The sequence below is a fragment of the Clarias gariepinus genome, chromosome 27 (genome assembly GCF_024256425.1).
Source record: "Clarias gariepinus isolate MV-2021 ecotype Netherlands chromosome 27, CGAR_prim_01v2, whole genome shotgun sequence".
Classification (NCBI taxonomy): Eukaryota; Metazoa; Chordata; class Actinopteri; order Siluriformes; family Clariidae; genus Clarias; species Clarias gariepinus.
This window is the reverse complement of record NC_071126.1, coordinates 18641288-18657454: the sequence shown is the minus strand read 5'-3', so window position 1 is coordinate 18657454 and position 16167 is coordinate 18641288. Positions and strand designations below refer to the sequence as shown.

Below are 16167 nucleotides of genomic sequence, written 5' to 3'. Positions count from 1 at the left end.
GCACTATTTGTAGAAAATGCCAGACAAATGCAAATTGCTTTAAAGGCTAGAGACACTGAAACAGTGTTTTTGAAACAGAAGGAATCCAGGGAGATCAGTATGCATGATCTGAGCATTTTTTCAGTTGGAACACTAACAAACAAGACCTGTTAAGACTTTTGTTAACTTATTAAAAAATAAGTATAACATGGAACCTTTTTTAGAGATTCTGCTCATTCCAGTATGTTTCTCCCTCCTCAGTTTAATCTGCACTTGACCGGTGACATTCACGCCATAACAGCAGCTAATAACCTGGTGGCAGCAGCCATCGATGCCCGAATCCTGCACGAAGCCACCCAGTCTGATAAGGTAACTGATAAGCCGCAGCATGAAGTACGATAGGTTTATTCAGAGAAAAGCCGCAATGATGAAATGTCACTTACTATTACTGAAGCTCCAAAGCGTGAAGATCTCTGAATGAGGGTTACTTTATAGCAAAGTGTCTGATGTTCTTCTCGGATTGATGCTGGAGCTCACCAAGCTGGGAATGTGTTCCTAAATCACTACAGCGCTGATTCTGGATTCTGATTGAACTGAAATTGTTGATTAATTTTCTGTACAAGCTGTTAATGGTCAGAAGGTGTTAATTAATTTTCTATACTGACCACTATATATTTATGAGGTCGTTCAAATGCTTTTGACATTTGTATAGTTATTTAGATACTCACACAAAGTATATGTTGGAATACGAGGGGTGTTTAAGTCAAACCGTGACTTTTAATTGTACTTTTTAACTGTTCTGAGAGTAAAAACTCTCTTTATTTCTCTATATAATCCCCTGATACACTAATGCACTTATCCCAGTGTTTCACTAGTGCTTGGACACCATCAAGGTAGAAAGTTTTCTTACGCCAGGATCAGACTGCATCTCTGATTCACGTCTGAAACCCTGGCCTCCCAGGAGCTCCTTAAACTTGAAAATGGCTTACAGCGAGGTCAGGATTGTACAGTGGGGGTGGCAATAAATCCCAGCCGAGTTCCTGTAACGTTCAAGTGGTGTTCAGCAATCTGTACTGTGTACGGTTCCCACACACAGTCTCTTCCGCAAGTTGGCGAAGTTTTTCGTAGATTTTCAAGTTTAAATCCCGGTTTGACTTGAACACCCTGCAAACTTTATAATACACACATTAACTACACAAGTATTTTTGTCCTGAATGAAGACTTTAACCCTTTCTCTCTCTCTCTCTCTCTCTCTCTCTCTCAGGCCCTGTATAACAGACTCGTGCCGTCAGTTAATGGAGTGAGACGCTTCTCCGCCATCCAGCTGAGGCGGCTGAAGGTGAGGCCCCAGTCCTGTCTGACACTTCAGTCTCACAATCCATACCCATAACCAAACATCTGTTTTTTCTTTGCTCGTGTTCTCCTGCACTTTGCTCTTTTGACCCCCCGTTTCTTAATCCCTCCTTTCGTTGTTGATCTGTTAGCTCTTCACCCTGACAGTTTGCTGGTGTAAATTGTGGGGAAAAGGTTATTGTTAGCTTAACTCTTTCCCCCACTTCATCTCATCTGGTTAAACAGCAGCTTCAAAGAAATACGGATGTAGATTTACGTAGGTCTGGAGCTTAAAAAAAAAATTGCCAGAGGTGGGAACGGAGAGGAAAAACGTATTGAGGTGGCGTGAAGACGAAACTGAGAGACTTAAAAGGGAACCATGTTTCTTTCCTGTATGCAGCTGGCACCGAGCCACAGTTTCAGTGAGTAGATGCAACATGGTCGAGTGACGCATCCAAAAATCATGCAGTCTGGTGTTTCTTCAGTTTCACACGCATGACTTTCTAATTTCCCCTTGTCGCTTTGCAATGAAGCTGGTACGAAGTTCAGCATGTGCGTCAAACAACCAGTTTTACCCAGATTGTCTTCACACAGATTAGTACATACTATACGTCCTCGACTTACAAACATTCGAGTTACGATTTTCTGCAGATATGAACGGACTGAGGATCTAACTACATTTGTAGATACGAACAAATTGCAGAAGTAGCTCACATGTATTGTACAAAAAATAGACAATACACGTAAGTGCGCCAGATACCAATATTTACAATTATTGACAATATTTTCAGTGTGTAAGTGAAATGTATAAAATATTTAAAGTCTGGTATAGTGTGTGTGTGTGTGTGTGTGTGTGTGTGTGTGTGTGCGCGTGTGTGTGTACGGGAGAAATGAGTCGGTCTCAGCAGTTACAATGAATCGGTCCTGGAGCACGAAGATGGTGAATAATCCTAATTTTGGAAAATCCTTACAGTCCAATACACAGGAAATCAGCTCAGAGACAAAACAGTATCCGGTCAAGCACACAGTAAACAACATGTAGTGTTATCTTTCCCTCCCCAAAGTCTTCCTGGGCTGCCTTCAAACTAGATCATCTGACCCCACTGTGTCACCGGGATTCCCCCTCGTGATTTAAAGCCATAGTCTCGCGAGAGTATAATGCGGGACTAAAACAACAAACCTGTGTCAAAGGTGTATAAAACTCCCTTTGTCAGACTTACGAACGAATCCAACTTACAAACGTGCTCTCAGAATGGAACTTGTTCTTAAGTCGAGGACTGTAATTAAAAAAAAAATTCATGTCCACTAGAAAGTGCTATGCGTGTCCCAGGTTTTAGGTGTGAACGAGGATGATCCAGTGTTGTAAAAAAAAATCTTTTTAAATATCACAATAAGCTGTATTGAGGAATGTGCCATTATTTAAAGGCACATGTATTTTTACATATATTAAGCGCAGTGTTCTGCTCCTCCACTAGGAGCCCTAATAACCCAACTCCAAACTTTTATCATCATTAAGACCTGCTTCACACTGATGCGCTACATTTGCCTGCATTCTGTTCACTCTCTGTTAGACTCTGTAAAATCATTTATAGTCATGAGATCGAGTACATGGACAAGAGGCTTTGTTCCTGTGTATTATCAGAGTTTATTTAGACTCAGCGGAGATCTGACCTTTTCTCAGACCGTAAGGGCTAGTAATCAAGAGTAAGAAAATAAAAAGAGGTTTAAGTTCTGATTATACAACATGGGTGTGTGTTCGGAAGGATTTCGCTGGGAAGGATATAAAAACAAGGATATGGTCATGATCTTGGTGTTTATTTTGATAATGCTTTAACCAAATGATATCATGGTGCTTCAACGGAATCATCTCATGGAGCTTAAATGGAAGTGTTTCCTGGTGTCTTAACCAAATCATCTTGTGGGGCTTTAAGGGAATCGATTTATGGGGCTAGAACAGTATTGTCTTGTAAGAATTCACCCGAAACATCTTATGGGGCTTTAATAGAATCGTCCCATGGTGCTTTAGGGGAATCGCCTTGTGGTGCTAGCCGTATTCGAGGGGATTTAACCAAATCGTCCAGAGGGGCTGTAACTAAATATGAGAATTATCTGTTGGTGCCTTACAGTAAATGAATCGCCTCACGGCGCCACAAACAAATGGTTTGATTGTTCCTTAACCAAGTTCTCTGAGTGTCTGACTGCTTTTTTATCATCTCATTGCCCCTGAACAGTCTGAGACCTTTCCAAGATTAATGTGGGGATTTTGTTAATCTTGCACAGTTTTCCTCTTGAAAAGGTGTTGAGGCATTTTACTGCTTTCAACTTTATATTTTCTCAGTGTGGCCATCTTGCAAACCCCAAATTCTTTCTTTTATCTTCATCCCAGCGTCTTGGAATCAACAAATCCGACCCAGGCGCCCTGACTCCTGAGGAGATCAACACCTTCGTCCGGCTCGACCTTGACCCTGAGAAGGTCACATGGCAGAGAGGTAGGAGCTTTCGCTCTTATAGCAGACAGTGTTTACGGATACCGTATGAAGGCTTTTGGAATTAACTGAGTGAAGAGAGAGAGAGAGAGAGAGAGAGAAAGCTTAATGAGTGAACACCTAAACTACTGCAGTGTGACAGCGGGACTGGGAATCACCAGGGGCCAGTCGATACAATATCATCACGATACCCAAGTGTCGATTCGATTTGTATTGCATATCACGATTTTTATGAATATCCTGATAGCGATATTAACTTTTTTACACTTTGTTACAATTCAAACTTAGCAAAACAAACTTGGAATAAATTTTCTCCTATTTCTAGTTCGATACATAGTAGATTATTTTTTGTGATTGAGGGACAACTTGGTCTTTCCTTTGAACCTGATAATTGATGTGTGATGTTCTTTGGAATCACTACAGTAAAGTGTTAACAAATCCATTGCTTTATTATACAAGTTCATCTCGTCGAACAGGACCTTCACGGCGAATATAAACATGTGCATTCTCATAAAAGAACATTTGAACCAACCGAAACTGAACATTACCTGATTGAGGAACCTCAATAATCCTGGTATTTTTAGTGCGAGTACAATATCAGCGCTTTGTTCTGGCCCCCTTTGGACTCCGAGCTGGCAGGTCTACACTCGCTGTTCCTGTACATTACAGACATTGGAATGTTCTTTCATCATTCCGTCCTCCTTTATGCCTGAGTACCAGAGCAATAACCGGCCCCTTCGTCTTTTCCCCCTCGCGGCCCCCCTTGTACATTGTAAAGACCTGAAGATTTCCAAGAGCATGAAGTGGCCTCAAATCCACCAGCTTTCCTCAGGAGAGCTTTGGAAAGCTTTTTGGGCTTTAACTGATTGTTTCCAGCTCCGAGAGACCGGATTAGCCCGGGAAACACGCATGGAGCTCTTCTCGGATGATTTTAGGCTCAACCAGTGTTGTATACAGGTGGTAGGTTTGGGTGCGGAAATTTCCCTAAAGCCTCCGAGTTACTGCTTTGACGCTTTTTTAACGGGCAGTGCGGAAGACGTTTTTTTATTGGTTAATAATGAACACCTGCAGAATCGCCACATCTGCTGGCAAAGCAGTGTGTTTACGATCCACCACGCCCAATCAGCGCTTACCGGAGTTACGGTCTGGTTTGTTTAACACAGGATACGGCTGTGAGCAGTAATGTGGAATTCTGCATTCTGATTGGTCAACTCTGAATATAGCGTAGCTGCAAATCAGCTTCATATTAGTGCTGCACAGTTTAATCGCATAACGATCCAAATCGCAAAACGGACCTGTGATTGTTTACAGTTGTGTGATTGAATCAGTTGTGCTGTTTAATGGATGTTTTATTGGTTGATTCGATTTGTTGTCAATTTTTGATTCAGAACATTTAAAATTATTTAAATGTTTATTTAAAACATTAAAATATGTCCTTAAAGGAATATGCCACAGCTTCTGCAAAAAATTTCATGTGCACATTTGCATATGAGCTTTATGTTGTCTTCTTGTATAGTATTTAATATACAATTTTTGTGTAAATATGTAGTGTTAATCTGTTTTGTCTCAGCTAGTCAGCTAATTAGATGGCTTAGTTAGTTTTGTTTATTTATGTTGTACTGAACTGTATCTGGTTAAAATGACAGTAGAAGCCGACTTGACTTGACTTGACTTGAATAACGCCATCTAGTGGACTGGAGTACGAAGCAGAAGATTGGTTGGAATGTAAAAGTATAGTTGCAAAGCGACAATGATCGGGCCCAAGCACCTTCAATATTGCCACCCTGGTGCTCCAGAAAGACAGTGGGCAAAACTACCAATACCATTGTGACATAATATATAACTATATAATTATATATGACTAAGGAAGCTATTAGCCACTTTTCTTTTTCTCAGGCCTCGCCACGGCTGAATCGTTTAGGACATCAAAAATGTTCTTAATGTTTTGATCAGTATACCAAATTCCACTGGGTGTATTTTTGCCAACAACCTCAAATAACTGACTTTCTATTGAGTAGAGCCCATGACATGCATAGTAAAAGTTGTTCAGCTGAATAGGATCAAAATGTGTACCGGGTTTTACATGGATAAGTGCAAGTGTGTATGAACTATGCAGCAAAATCTCCTGTGAAGGCCACGCCCTACCACGCCCTAATGGCCCTACCACGCCCTAATCAGCAGATTCCAACCTGTCTGCTGATTTTCATTCAAATTTTGCACATGTTCAGACCAGAACAGTCCCAGATGCTGGGGGGAAAAAAAGAGAAACAAGAGGGCCCTACGCACTTGGGGCTGATATCATAGTGCTTGGGCCCTAATTAAAAAAAACTATCAAGTTACACTTTGTTTCGGTGTTTATCCAATACTTTGAGTAGTTTTAAAAACCTGTATGTATAAAAGAATGTATACTTTATATATAATATGTATATAAAAAATATAGCTGCTTGTGACAAATCGGACAATAAACATGAGTGCTTTTCAATCGAATTGAAAATCACGATGCCAAAAAACAAATCGAATCCAATCAAGTGTCTACCCATGATCCTCAGCTCTACTGGTGAAATATTTACCTCGAACTCAAGACCGGCTTTTCACTCTCGTGTGTGCATGTGTGCGGAGCTTTTTTCTTCAATACTTAGATTTTCTTTTTTTCCTTCTTCTAAACTGTATCATCATGACTTTGAGCGCAGGACGGGACTCTGTGTGAACTCGACTCCTTCATCTGTTTACTCGTCCTTTACCCGTTTACTCGCATGTTTGAATACGTAATGTTTAAAAGTACATTTCAAAGTATATGACCTTATACTGTAATCACCTCAGATCTCTTATGTATATATACACACTCGGTGAAAGCAGGAGTAACAGGACACCGGCCTGGACGGTTTCAGTGTTTGATTTACGGTGAGTCTGCTTTGTGAACCCCGTGTGCATTTGGCAGGGGGAAATACAAAGGGAAATTTAAGCATTTTAAGGAGTGTGTGTGTGTGTGCGCGCGAGAGTGGGTGGGTGTGTGTGTTTGCTCTTGGGTTTTCATCTTGCTTTCTTGGCTTGCTGTACGTGAGATCTATTCCACACTTCAGCTCCATATGTGCGGTGAGTGTTGGCTGTTACACGGCTCCAGCTGAGTCGTCTGACTCGACGCTTTCCAGCACGCTACACCCAGGATTTTTGGACGCTTACGCTGCACGTCTGCCAGTACGAACTGCTAACATAAAGGGAAAACTCTGGCGTTTTAAAATCTAATCAGTATCTACAGCATGTGTGACTACCACGGACAAGAATTTAGAAAGTTCCTGTACAGACTCCAAACTCGCCAATAATAGAATTCGTAGGGAAATTGTTAGATTCTGTTTAATCCGGGCGTTATGAAGCGCAAAACAGTAACTGCAAATATATTTCCACTCTTATTCATATTTTCAGCAATCCGTGCATTGACATATTTGACCAGCAATGTCATGACCGAGTTTGTGCACGTATTCTAGGTGTGTTGTCCTGGTAAGAAGTGGCATCTTTGCTGCCCTTTTTGACATGTTGGAAGCTGAGCATTGCCATCAGTCCTGAGTCCTTTCATGTGTGGGGTCGCTTCCCAGCCAAGGGAGTGTGCTCAATCATAATTTGTCCTAAGAACACAGCGACGGATAAAGAACAGTACAACGGTACTATAACATCCATCGAGAGCAACTTCTCCAAGAACAGTTTGGTGACGAATGATGCCTTTTGCGTCATGATGGAGCTCTTTGAGTACAATAAGGAAAAAGTGAAACTAAGTGACTCTGGGAATCAACCATCATCATATCGTCATAATCCCATTGAGAACTTGTGGTCAATCCTCAAGAGGCGGGTGGACAAACAAAACCCTAACTCGCATTAATTGTGCAAGAATGGAGTGCGCCATCAGTTAGGGAGTGGCTCAGAAATTGATTGACGGCATGTCTGGGAGAATTCGAGGTCTTGAAAAAAAGGCTCAACACTCCAAATATAAACTTAAAGTAATTGTCAATAAAAGCCTTATTTAAAGACTTGAAATGCTTGTAATTATACTTCCGTTCTCATTCTCAGAAAACACACTGATTGACAGGGCAGAGGGATTATCTCCCTTCCAGCGCTGCCACTTATACCTGTAGCCTGGATCGAACGTTCGATCTCTTGACGGCTTTCCTGTTGTTCCGCTCGGGAACAGTTCTGTCCCGGGAATGTAGTCTTCTCAATCCATTTCTGCTTTATAAATCTCTCCCCATTCGAATAGATAGAAGCCCGGTCTTGTATTACTGGAAACGATACCCTGGGAGTGGTGCCAAGATGGCCGCCAAGTGGATAAACTTAACTAGAAGCCCCTTGATACTGTTCGCTCAGTTTGGATGAAGGAATGTTTTACACTCCATCACTCAGATGGGAGTAGCTCACAATCCTGATTGTAATGCAACACCGCTGGGTCTGTTTTCAAATCCATCAGATGTTCCTGAAACGTATCTGAGCTATCTCGGGGCTGCTGATCGTATAGGTTATGAGTTCAGTGCCTGGTTTATCACTTTGCAGCTCATTGTTAGGAGATCTGAGGAAGACGCTTCATTTTTATCTGCTCAGTTCAAACGGAAGTCAGTTTGGTGGTGATACCAGGAAAGATAAGATTACCCTTAATCACTTGCTCTGCAGTGTCACAGGTCGGCCATTTTCAGTGGAAAATGCTGATGTGCTAGGGACACGTAAACGACACGTAAAGACTGCGTGAAGATTAATGTTATGGAAATGAAAGGAAGGAGAATGCCAACCCTACCCATCTTGGTTGCTTCTCTAATGCCCTTCTTGATGGAATTGCCTCCATGGCGCAGAGTCACTGTTATCTTGTTCTTTTGGCATTAAGTGAAATTTGTCTCCATGGGATACTACTTCGATCGTCAGCACAATTCAGCTCATTATGTGAATTAAACCAAGTACAGTCGTACCTCGGCAGGCGAGTTATTAAGGCATATATTCCCCATAGGAAATAATGTAAACTCAGATAATCTGTTCCAGCCGTCCAAAAATATTACCAATATTGCCAATTTCCAAGATGATAATCATGTTTTTGCATATAAAAACAATGAAAATATTTAGAATACACAATATTACACAATATGAAATAAATAAACATTAAACCCCACTTAAGCTTAATTTACGATTCTTCTTGGCACTGACTGCTTTAAAAACCAAACTGAAAGCGGCTCTTATTAAGCGGAATTATTAAAGTCAATTTTAAATGTTAAACAGTCTAAAATGGATAAATTCCCTAAAATACAACTCGTACAACAGATTTGCTTGCAACTTATTCAGCGGCCTTGAAAAGTACTTCTGTTTTGTGGAAATATTGCTGCATCTTCTTCTGTTGATTTTATGTACAGTTGGTGCAACATCGCCACCTACTGGACTGGAGTTGAAAATCATCGGAGGGGGAAAAATAATCGCTTTGTACAAGCAATGAAATAAACAATCACCACCACATTTTACATAGCGTTTTAGCGATTAAGATTCAGATATTTGTCACATGTACCTTCCAGCACAGTAAAATTAGCCTTTTTTCACATATCCTGGGAAGGAAGCTGGGGTCAGAGCGCAGGGTCGGTCAGGATACAGCGGCACTCTGGAGCAGATAAGGTTATGGGTTGTTGTTTAAGGGTTCAAAAAAATTTTGGCCAATTTTAAATGTTTGAGCGCCTGACTTTCTGATCGGTAACACACAGCTGTAACTGTTTGTGAGATTCGAGCCCACGTCTCTAAGAGAGGACGCGACCTGAACGCAGTGCCTGAGGCTGCTTGAAATCCTGAGCTAGTACTTTTTAATGCTTTAAAACCAGTAGGACATCCAGCTGCTTGTGACAAATCAGATAATAAACATCAGCTCAAATCGGAAAAATGTAAATCTGCGAATGATTCCCAGCACTAATATTGATCACGCACTGCAGTAACATAGAGCTCTATCAATCATTTTTTTCTAATGCTATATTCAGGCGTTCATGCTGTGAGGCTTTTCCTGCTATAAACGTTTAACACGACTGTAATCGCTTGGGTCCGCTTTGATTTCGGCAATGCTAAAGTCATTAAAAAAGAAAAAAAAAACCTATGAAATCTTAGACTTCTTTGTGGTTTGTGGACATGACTTCGTGACCAAACACTTTGTCCAAGATGACAGAACACCTCCCAGACCTGACCACCAGATGAATGAAATTGGACGTACAGTAGCTCTGAGGAGTTACAGTATGTTGTCGTTCAGTTCTGTGTTGTTGCTGTTGTCAATCCAAGCCTATTGATCACGTCTCGTTTCCGCAGTGGTGGACACCAACGATCGTTTCCTGAGGAAGATCACGGTCGGCCAGGCGAACACGGAGAAGGGCCACAGCAGGCAGGTAGGTCCTCGCACCGTGACCCCTCTCTGTTCCTGGGAAACGTCTCGGACTGGGTGCAGGGTCGCTCCGTCTCACTCTTGTGTTCTCTCAGCCTCTTCTCTTTCTCTCTGCCTCTTGGCAGCGTTTCAGCGAGTGTCAGTAATAACGGCCCCTAGGCCAGAGCCCGCAAATAAACAGTGTGCGCCTCAATGGGAACCAGCCTGAGTGGAAGCAAATGTTTAAAATGGATGGAAAGAAAGGGGCTGCGGTTTGCTTGCAAACACTTGTCTCTGGCCAAGCACATGCTTACACTTAACAGCTCTCCACTGATGTCGCCTGAAGCACTGAATATCTCACACACACACACACACACACACTAGAGTGTAGAGTAGAATGCGGCCTGTTTTAAGAGTGTATTATCTTGGCCTTGAGTTAGAATGTGAGAGAATCAGTGCGATTAGAGATGGACGGCCTTGAACCTGAACTCCTAATTTGGTAACCTGAAGACGTTTGAATCCAAACAAAGAGTGTTTAAGAGTCGTGAAAACAAACCGATTAATACCTAATCGTAACTTTCGTTGAACTTTGATAGCTGTTCATTCCCGGAGTAGTCGTTAAGGTGGTCCTGAGACGTCCTCTCTCTCGCTCTCTCTCTCTCTCTCTCCATCAGCTGCTTTCACGAGTCCGATGTTTATTGGAGATGAGCTGCATCAGACAAGTCTAAACTGTTTACTGCGTCCGAAAAGGGACCTGGACCTGGCAGGCTGCTTGTGTATGTCTTGCATCCTGCATTTCCTGCATCCAAAAGCAATAAAAAAAACATACACAGAGTCACTGTTCCATCCTCCGAGCACTTAAGTGAACTTTATAAATCAATTTCCATACTTTTATTTAAGGAGTTAACACCAGAACACGCGTCTCAGAGCCGCCCCTAAGTGTTTATTCTCCGGCTGAAATACCTTTAAGATAATGCATTATTTCACGTCTCAAACTCCCTCTGTTTCTGTTTCACTCCTCGTCCGAACGCACCGCTTCAGTGTCTGTCTTTTTTTTTTTTTGTTCCCTTTTATCGTAATGAAATCTTTCCGTTCTATTCTTTCTTTTAGTTTTGGGTAAAAATTTTAATTTGAGCTACTGCTGAGCCACGCCCCTCACGGAACAGCAGAGCTGAGGATCAAGGGGTGGGGCTCTACCTGTATGAGGTCACAATAGGGGAAACATCTAATTGGCTGGTTAAAACCCCTGTAAATACATGAAGAAGAAAAAAAGCAAGAATTGTTTTGTTTTGTCTTTTTTTTTTGTTTTCAAAATAAATTGCATTAATGTGCACTAGGAACATTCAGCGAGTGGAAGGCCTGAATGTGTAAATCGTTATGGACATGGTCTCATTTCACTTTCTTACATTTTAGTCTTTATTACTTAATAATATTGCATCGTATTGTATAAAACTGAAGCCTGTGTGTGTTCTCTCTCTTTCTCTCTCTCAGACTCAGTTTGATATCGCGGTGGCGAGTGAGATCATGGCGATCCTGGCTCTGACTGACGGTCTGGCTGATATGAAGAGCCGTCTGGGACGCATGGTGGTGGGGAGCAGCAGGAGCGGGCAGCCAGTAACAGCTGACGATCTCGTATGTGGAGTGGAGTGGAGTGTGTGTTGGGTGTGTCTGGTGTGTGTGTTTGATTATTCTCGCTCTCGCTGTAGAGCGTTTTGACGTTTCTTTGTCTTGGGGTTTCTCCCCTGCTGTAGGGTGTAACCGGAGCTCTGGCTGTGCTGATGAAAGATGCCATCAAACCCACCCTGATGCAGACGCTCGAGGTTTGACTCGACTCCCCTTTTTCTGTCTCTGTCTTCACCTACACATAGACACATGGTTACACACACACACACACACACACACATACGCATGAGTGACCTGTAAAGGTGCAGTTTTAACAGAAAACCTGATAGTCTCAATGGTGCTGAAATTATATACGAGCAACGGGAATACACAGCGCACTCACACACACGTGCACGTTTGGGCGCACATCTGGCTTTTGTCTTACAGCTGTGTGTGCAACTGTGACTCTCCATCCATATCCAATAGGAGAACGTTATTGTTTTTTTCTTAAATCCTAAACGACCTGAGCTGCTCCTGAAGCAAGAACTCTTTAGAATTTTGATTAAATCTGAGTCACATTACTTGCTGCATGCTAACTACATAAATGATGATGTAATGATCTTGCATCTGGAGAAATATTCGCTGTAATGTTCCTATGAGATTCACGCAGAACACTTGGAGGAAAATAATCAGCGATTGATTTATCAACTTATTGATCGATTCGCCAGTTACTGTTTTTTCCAAGACCTTGTTGCGAGCTGTTGCTATAGAAACGAACGCATTAATACACTGCTCGTCCCAAAAAAAAAGTCATACACACTAATCTATCATTGCATTGCCTTTTGTTCGGGTATTTATTCGCCGTGGCATCGTTTCCATCCGCTTATGCAATGTTGCAACATTTTTTAAAAATTTCCATCTAAAGTCGTGTTAATTTCTCTCCAAGATCTTATTTATATCGATGATGTCAGAGTCGTCCCGCATTGTGTAAAGCCTTCAACAGCACATCCCAAGAATTCTCAGTGGAGTTGAGATCTGGACTCTGGACCCTGTGGTGGCCAAACCATGTGTAAAAAATGTTGTCTCATGCTCCCTGAACCACTCTTTCACAATTTGAATCCTCATTTGCCTCGTCATGGCCGTTCTATCAGGGAATAAGAAAAAACTTAATTGGTATGATAACCTGGTCATTCAGTACAATCAGGTGGTCAGCTGACCTCATTTCATTGCCACATAACGTTGCTGAGTCTAGACCTTGACACTAGTGAGGGTCGTTCATAAACGATTCGTTATTTTTGAACGAATCTTTAATGTGACTCAGAAGAACGAGTCGTCTCGGAGAGTGATTTGTTCATTTTCTACTGGGCGCGCATGCGCAAATCCTCGCAAAACCTCCGTAGGTTATGGACAGGAAGCAGAAATGAGTAGCTGCCTTTAAGTCATTTTGGTCCGAGTCGTTTTTCTTTTGCCACGTGACTCCCATAGACGCTATGCGGTGCAATAAATTTAAAAGAACAAACGACTTGGACTGGAAGATATAAGAGATGAGCTACTCATTCTATTTATTATACAGTAATATGTCCTTAGCTGCATTGTAATATTTTAATTAATGGAACTTTAGACAAAATTTGTGTATGTAGGCGTGTTGTGGGTCTGTTTACTGAACTAAGGCCTTGTTCACACAGGCGTTAAAATCGAGCGTTTTTCTTGCGTTCGTAGCGTCCGGTGAGCGCAAAACAAGCGGCGAGTGTTTTCTACACATAGGAGTCAATGAGAGTGTTCACATGGGCTTTGGTGACGTGCGTTTGTAAGCATGTTTATACGGCATTAAAAAAAACGTTGCATGCAGCTTTTTCTTGGCGTTCAAAACCCAACGAACGCAAGGAACCTAGTTCGTTTTCTTCGCGTTTATTTTTACGCTTCGGAGGACCGGATATATCCCATGATCCTACATGCTATACATAGGGAAATGCGGAAAAAGGCAAAAAATAATAATAATAAATTGTTGAAAAACTTACGCGGAAAATTTCGCATTTCTTCATAAACCACAAAAAAAACTTCCTTTAATCCGACGTTGTGCAGTCAGAGAGTGAACCCGGTAGCGACGGGCTTTCATATCCAGTTCCCGACACACTGCCCCCACAGGTTAACACACAAACTACAATCTGGGCTGCAAGCTGGCGTTAGATAGAGACAAACGAACGCCGGTGTAGAAGTCAATCAAGCGCCACCACAAAACGCAACATAAACGTCTAGGACATTCAGAGTTCGTTTATACACAAACTTAACGCCCGTGTGAACAAGGCCTTAATGACTCGATCTGTTGATCGAGTGAAAAAATCTGTTCATTTTGATGAACGAGATTTAAAGGACTGAGTCAATAAAAGTGATTGAACCACATTAATCACTGCACTAATCATACAGGGATCTTGATTATGTGTTTGATTAAATCCAGGCAGATTATAAAGCTGTGACGTGGAGCTGCACTACTGCGAGGGCTGCTGTTTTAGAAAACTAATCAACCCCTTCTTCTAACTAATTAGAATCCAACAGTGTGTGTGTGTGTGTGTGTGTCTTCACAAAGGAAATCCTTCAGTCCTGGTGTGTGGATTCTTTCCTGCCTGGAATCATATCAGGATGAACCAGGCAGCAGAGGATCATGGGAATCTTTTTCTTTGTATGTGATGGACAGAAAGGAACGTGTGCGTAATGTGTATGCACGAGATATGTGTGTGTGTGTGTGACAGAGCTGAAAGATAAGTGTAAGGATGTGTGTGTGTATACTGTGATTTTTTTTTTTTTTGAGCATCTGCTCGTCTCCGTCTTCCTGTTTTCTCTGCCCGCGCGCTCTGGTCTCTTCTCCTCACAGACCGTCAGAGGTGACCGGACTTTGTTTCCTGTATGACATGCTGTGTGTTTTTACTTCCTGTGTTCTCTACCAGAAGGTCATTTAAATAGAGATGGAAAGAGTGTCGCTGTCTTTCCGGCCAGTCGCGTCTTTTAACCCGAGCGTTTCACGTCCCTGAACATGTCACACGTTATCGAGACGAGTTGCGGCGCTGTCTTCGCGGGAAAAGCCGTGTGACCCGCGCTTTTTCCCTTTTTTTTTTTTTTTTAATGCTACATGAGAAAATGGTGTCCTTGTGCTGACCTTTGTAATTTTTGTCAGACTCATCTTTGTCTTGAATAAAACAATTATAAATATTAGAATTATGCCTAATAATGCTGTAACGGGCAACCTAAGGCAAAAAACAATTCGATATATAGTTTTAAAACACCCCTAAACCCTGACACTCTCACGCTCCTCACCTTAAGCTCGTTATACAGTTTTTTTTATGAGCACGCAAATCAAATGTCTTATCATGTTTGGTTTATATGAAAAAGTACCTTCTGTGATCTAGAACATGTTTTATGAGAGTAAATATCACATTAACCCGCACTCTGGTTGTAGAGTTTATTTTAATTAACCTTTCGAAGCGACGAATACGTCATTTTTTTAACATAATCTTGATCTTTTTAATACACTTTGCCCGTCTGCCAACATGTTTTCGTGTTCCGTCATTCAAAAAAAAATTTTTAGGCTGAGCTGTGAGTCACGAAATGCACCGCTGTCTTCACTTCTTCATCAGCTTTCAGGCGACCAAACAGGTGGAAGTCTGATGAAACGAGATCAGGACCATGGTGAAGTCGCTTTAACATCTCGACAACGTGTGCTGAAGTGTGTGAGATCACGATGTCCTCGGATATCCGTCCTCTGAAGTTTAGTCTTCAATAAGCGTCTCGCTGTAACGAGCACTGTCGAACCGCTTTCCTGATGGTGTTCCAATACTTCTGGCCCTCGAGAATCCCAAAAAATTGTAGGCGTTGATGAATTTTTTTCAGCTGATGGTCGACTTTTGAACTTTTTCCCTCAGACCAAATAAAAAAGAAAGAATTCCTGCAAGCCCTTATTTGAAACTGGATTTTTCTTTAATGAAGATCTAAATTGTAAAAACTACGATTTTATACTGTATATATATTCCCATTTCCTCACTCTTTAAAGAAATTTTACAGAATTTAATTATATACACTAAAAACTTTAAGCGTTAATGACCTTCTCCTAATCGCATGTAAATTTGATTTGTTCAGGGGTTTTTTTAACGATCAAATAATCCCCACATGTCACTTCTTTAGCAGTGTTTGTCCTAGCAGAACTTCTTCAAAAATCAGTGGAACATGACCAGTCTGAGCACCTATTATATTTTTATCAAATTAAATCTGAAGAAAAAAAAGAAGAGGTTTATTATGTTCCAGTTTGTTTACGTCTCCATGCTGGTTGGAGGAGAACTCGTCTCCCCAGTTGTCTGGCCGAGTTTCTGTCCTCTCCCTCATGCTCTACCCGTCCGCTCGCTGTTCCATCCTCCTGTCCTCTCT

The 16167-nt window shown here is 41.7% G+C and overlaps 1 protein-coding gene across 1 annotated transcript in view; it reads left to right on the top strand.

Annotated features, from left to right (window-relative positions):
- Positions 1-16167, top strand: part of mthfd1l (methylenetetrahydrofolate dehydrogenase (NADP+ dependent) 1 like) — a 59410-nt gene that overhangs the window by 19236 nt on the left and 24007 nt on the right. The window contains exons 14-19 of the mRNA XM_053488920.1: positions 241-348; positions 1244-1318; positions 3698-3800; positions 10101-10177; positions 11644-11784; positions 11904-11972. Coding sequence (XP_053344895.1) covers positions 241-348; positions 1244-1318; positions 3698-3800; positions 10101-10177; positions 11644-11784; positions 11904-11972 — 573 coding nt within the window. The remainder of the gene's footprint in view (positions 1-240; positions 349-1243; positions 1319-3697; positions 3801-10100; positions 10178-11643; positions 11785-11903; positions 11973-16167) is intronic.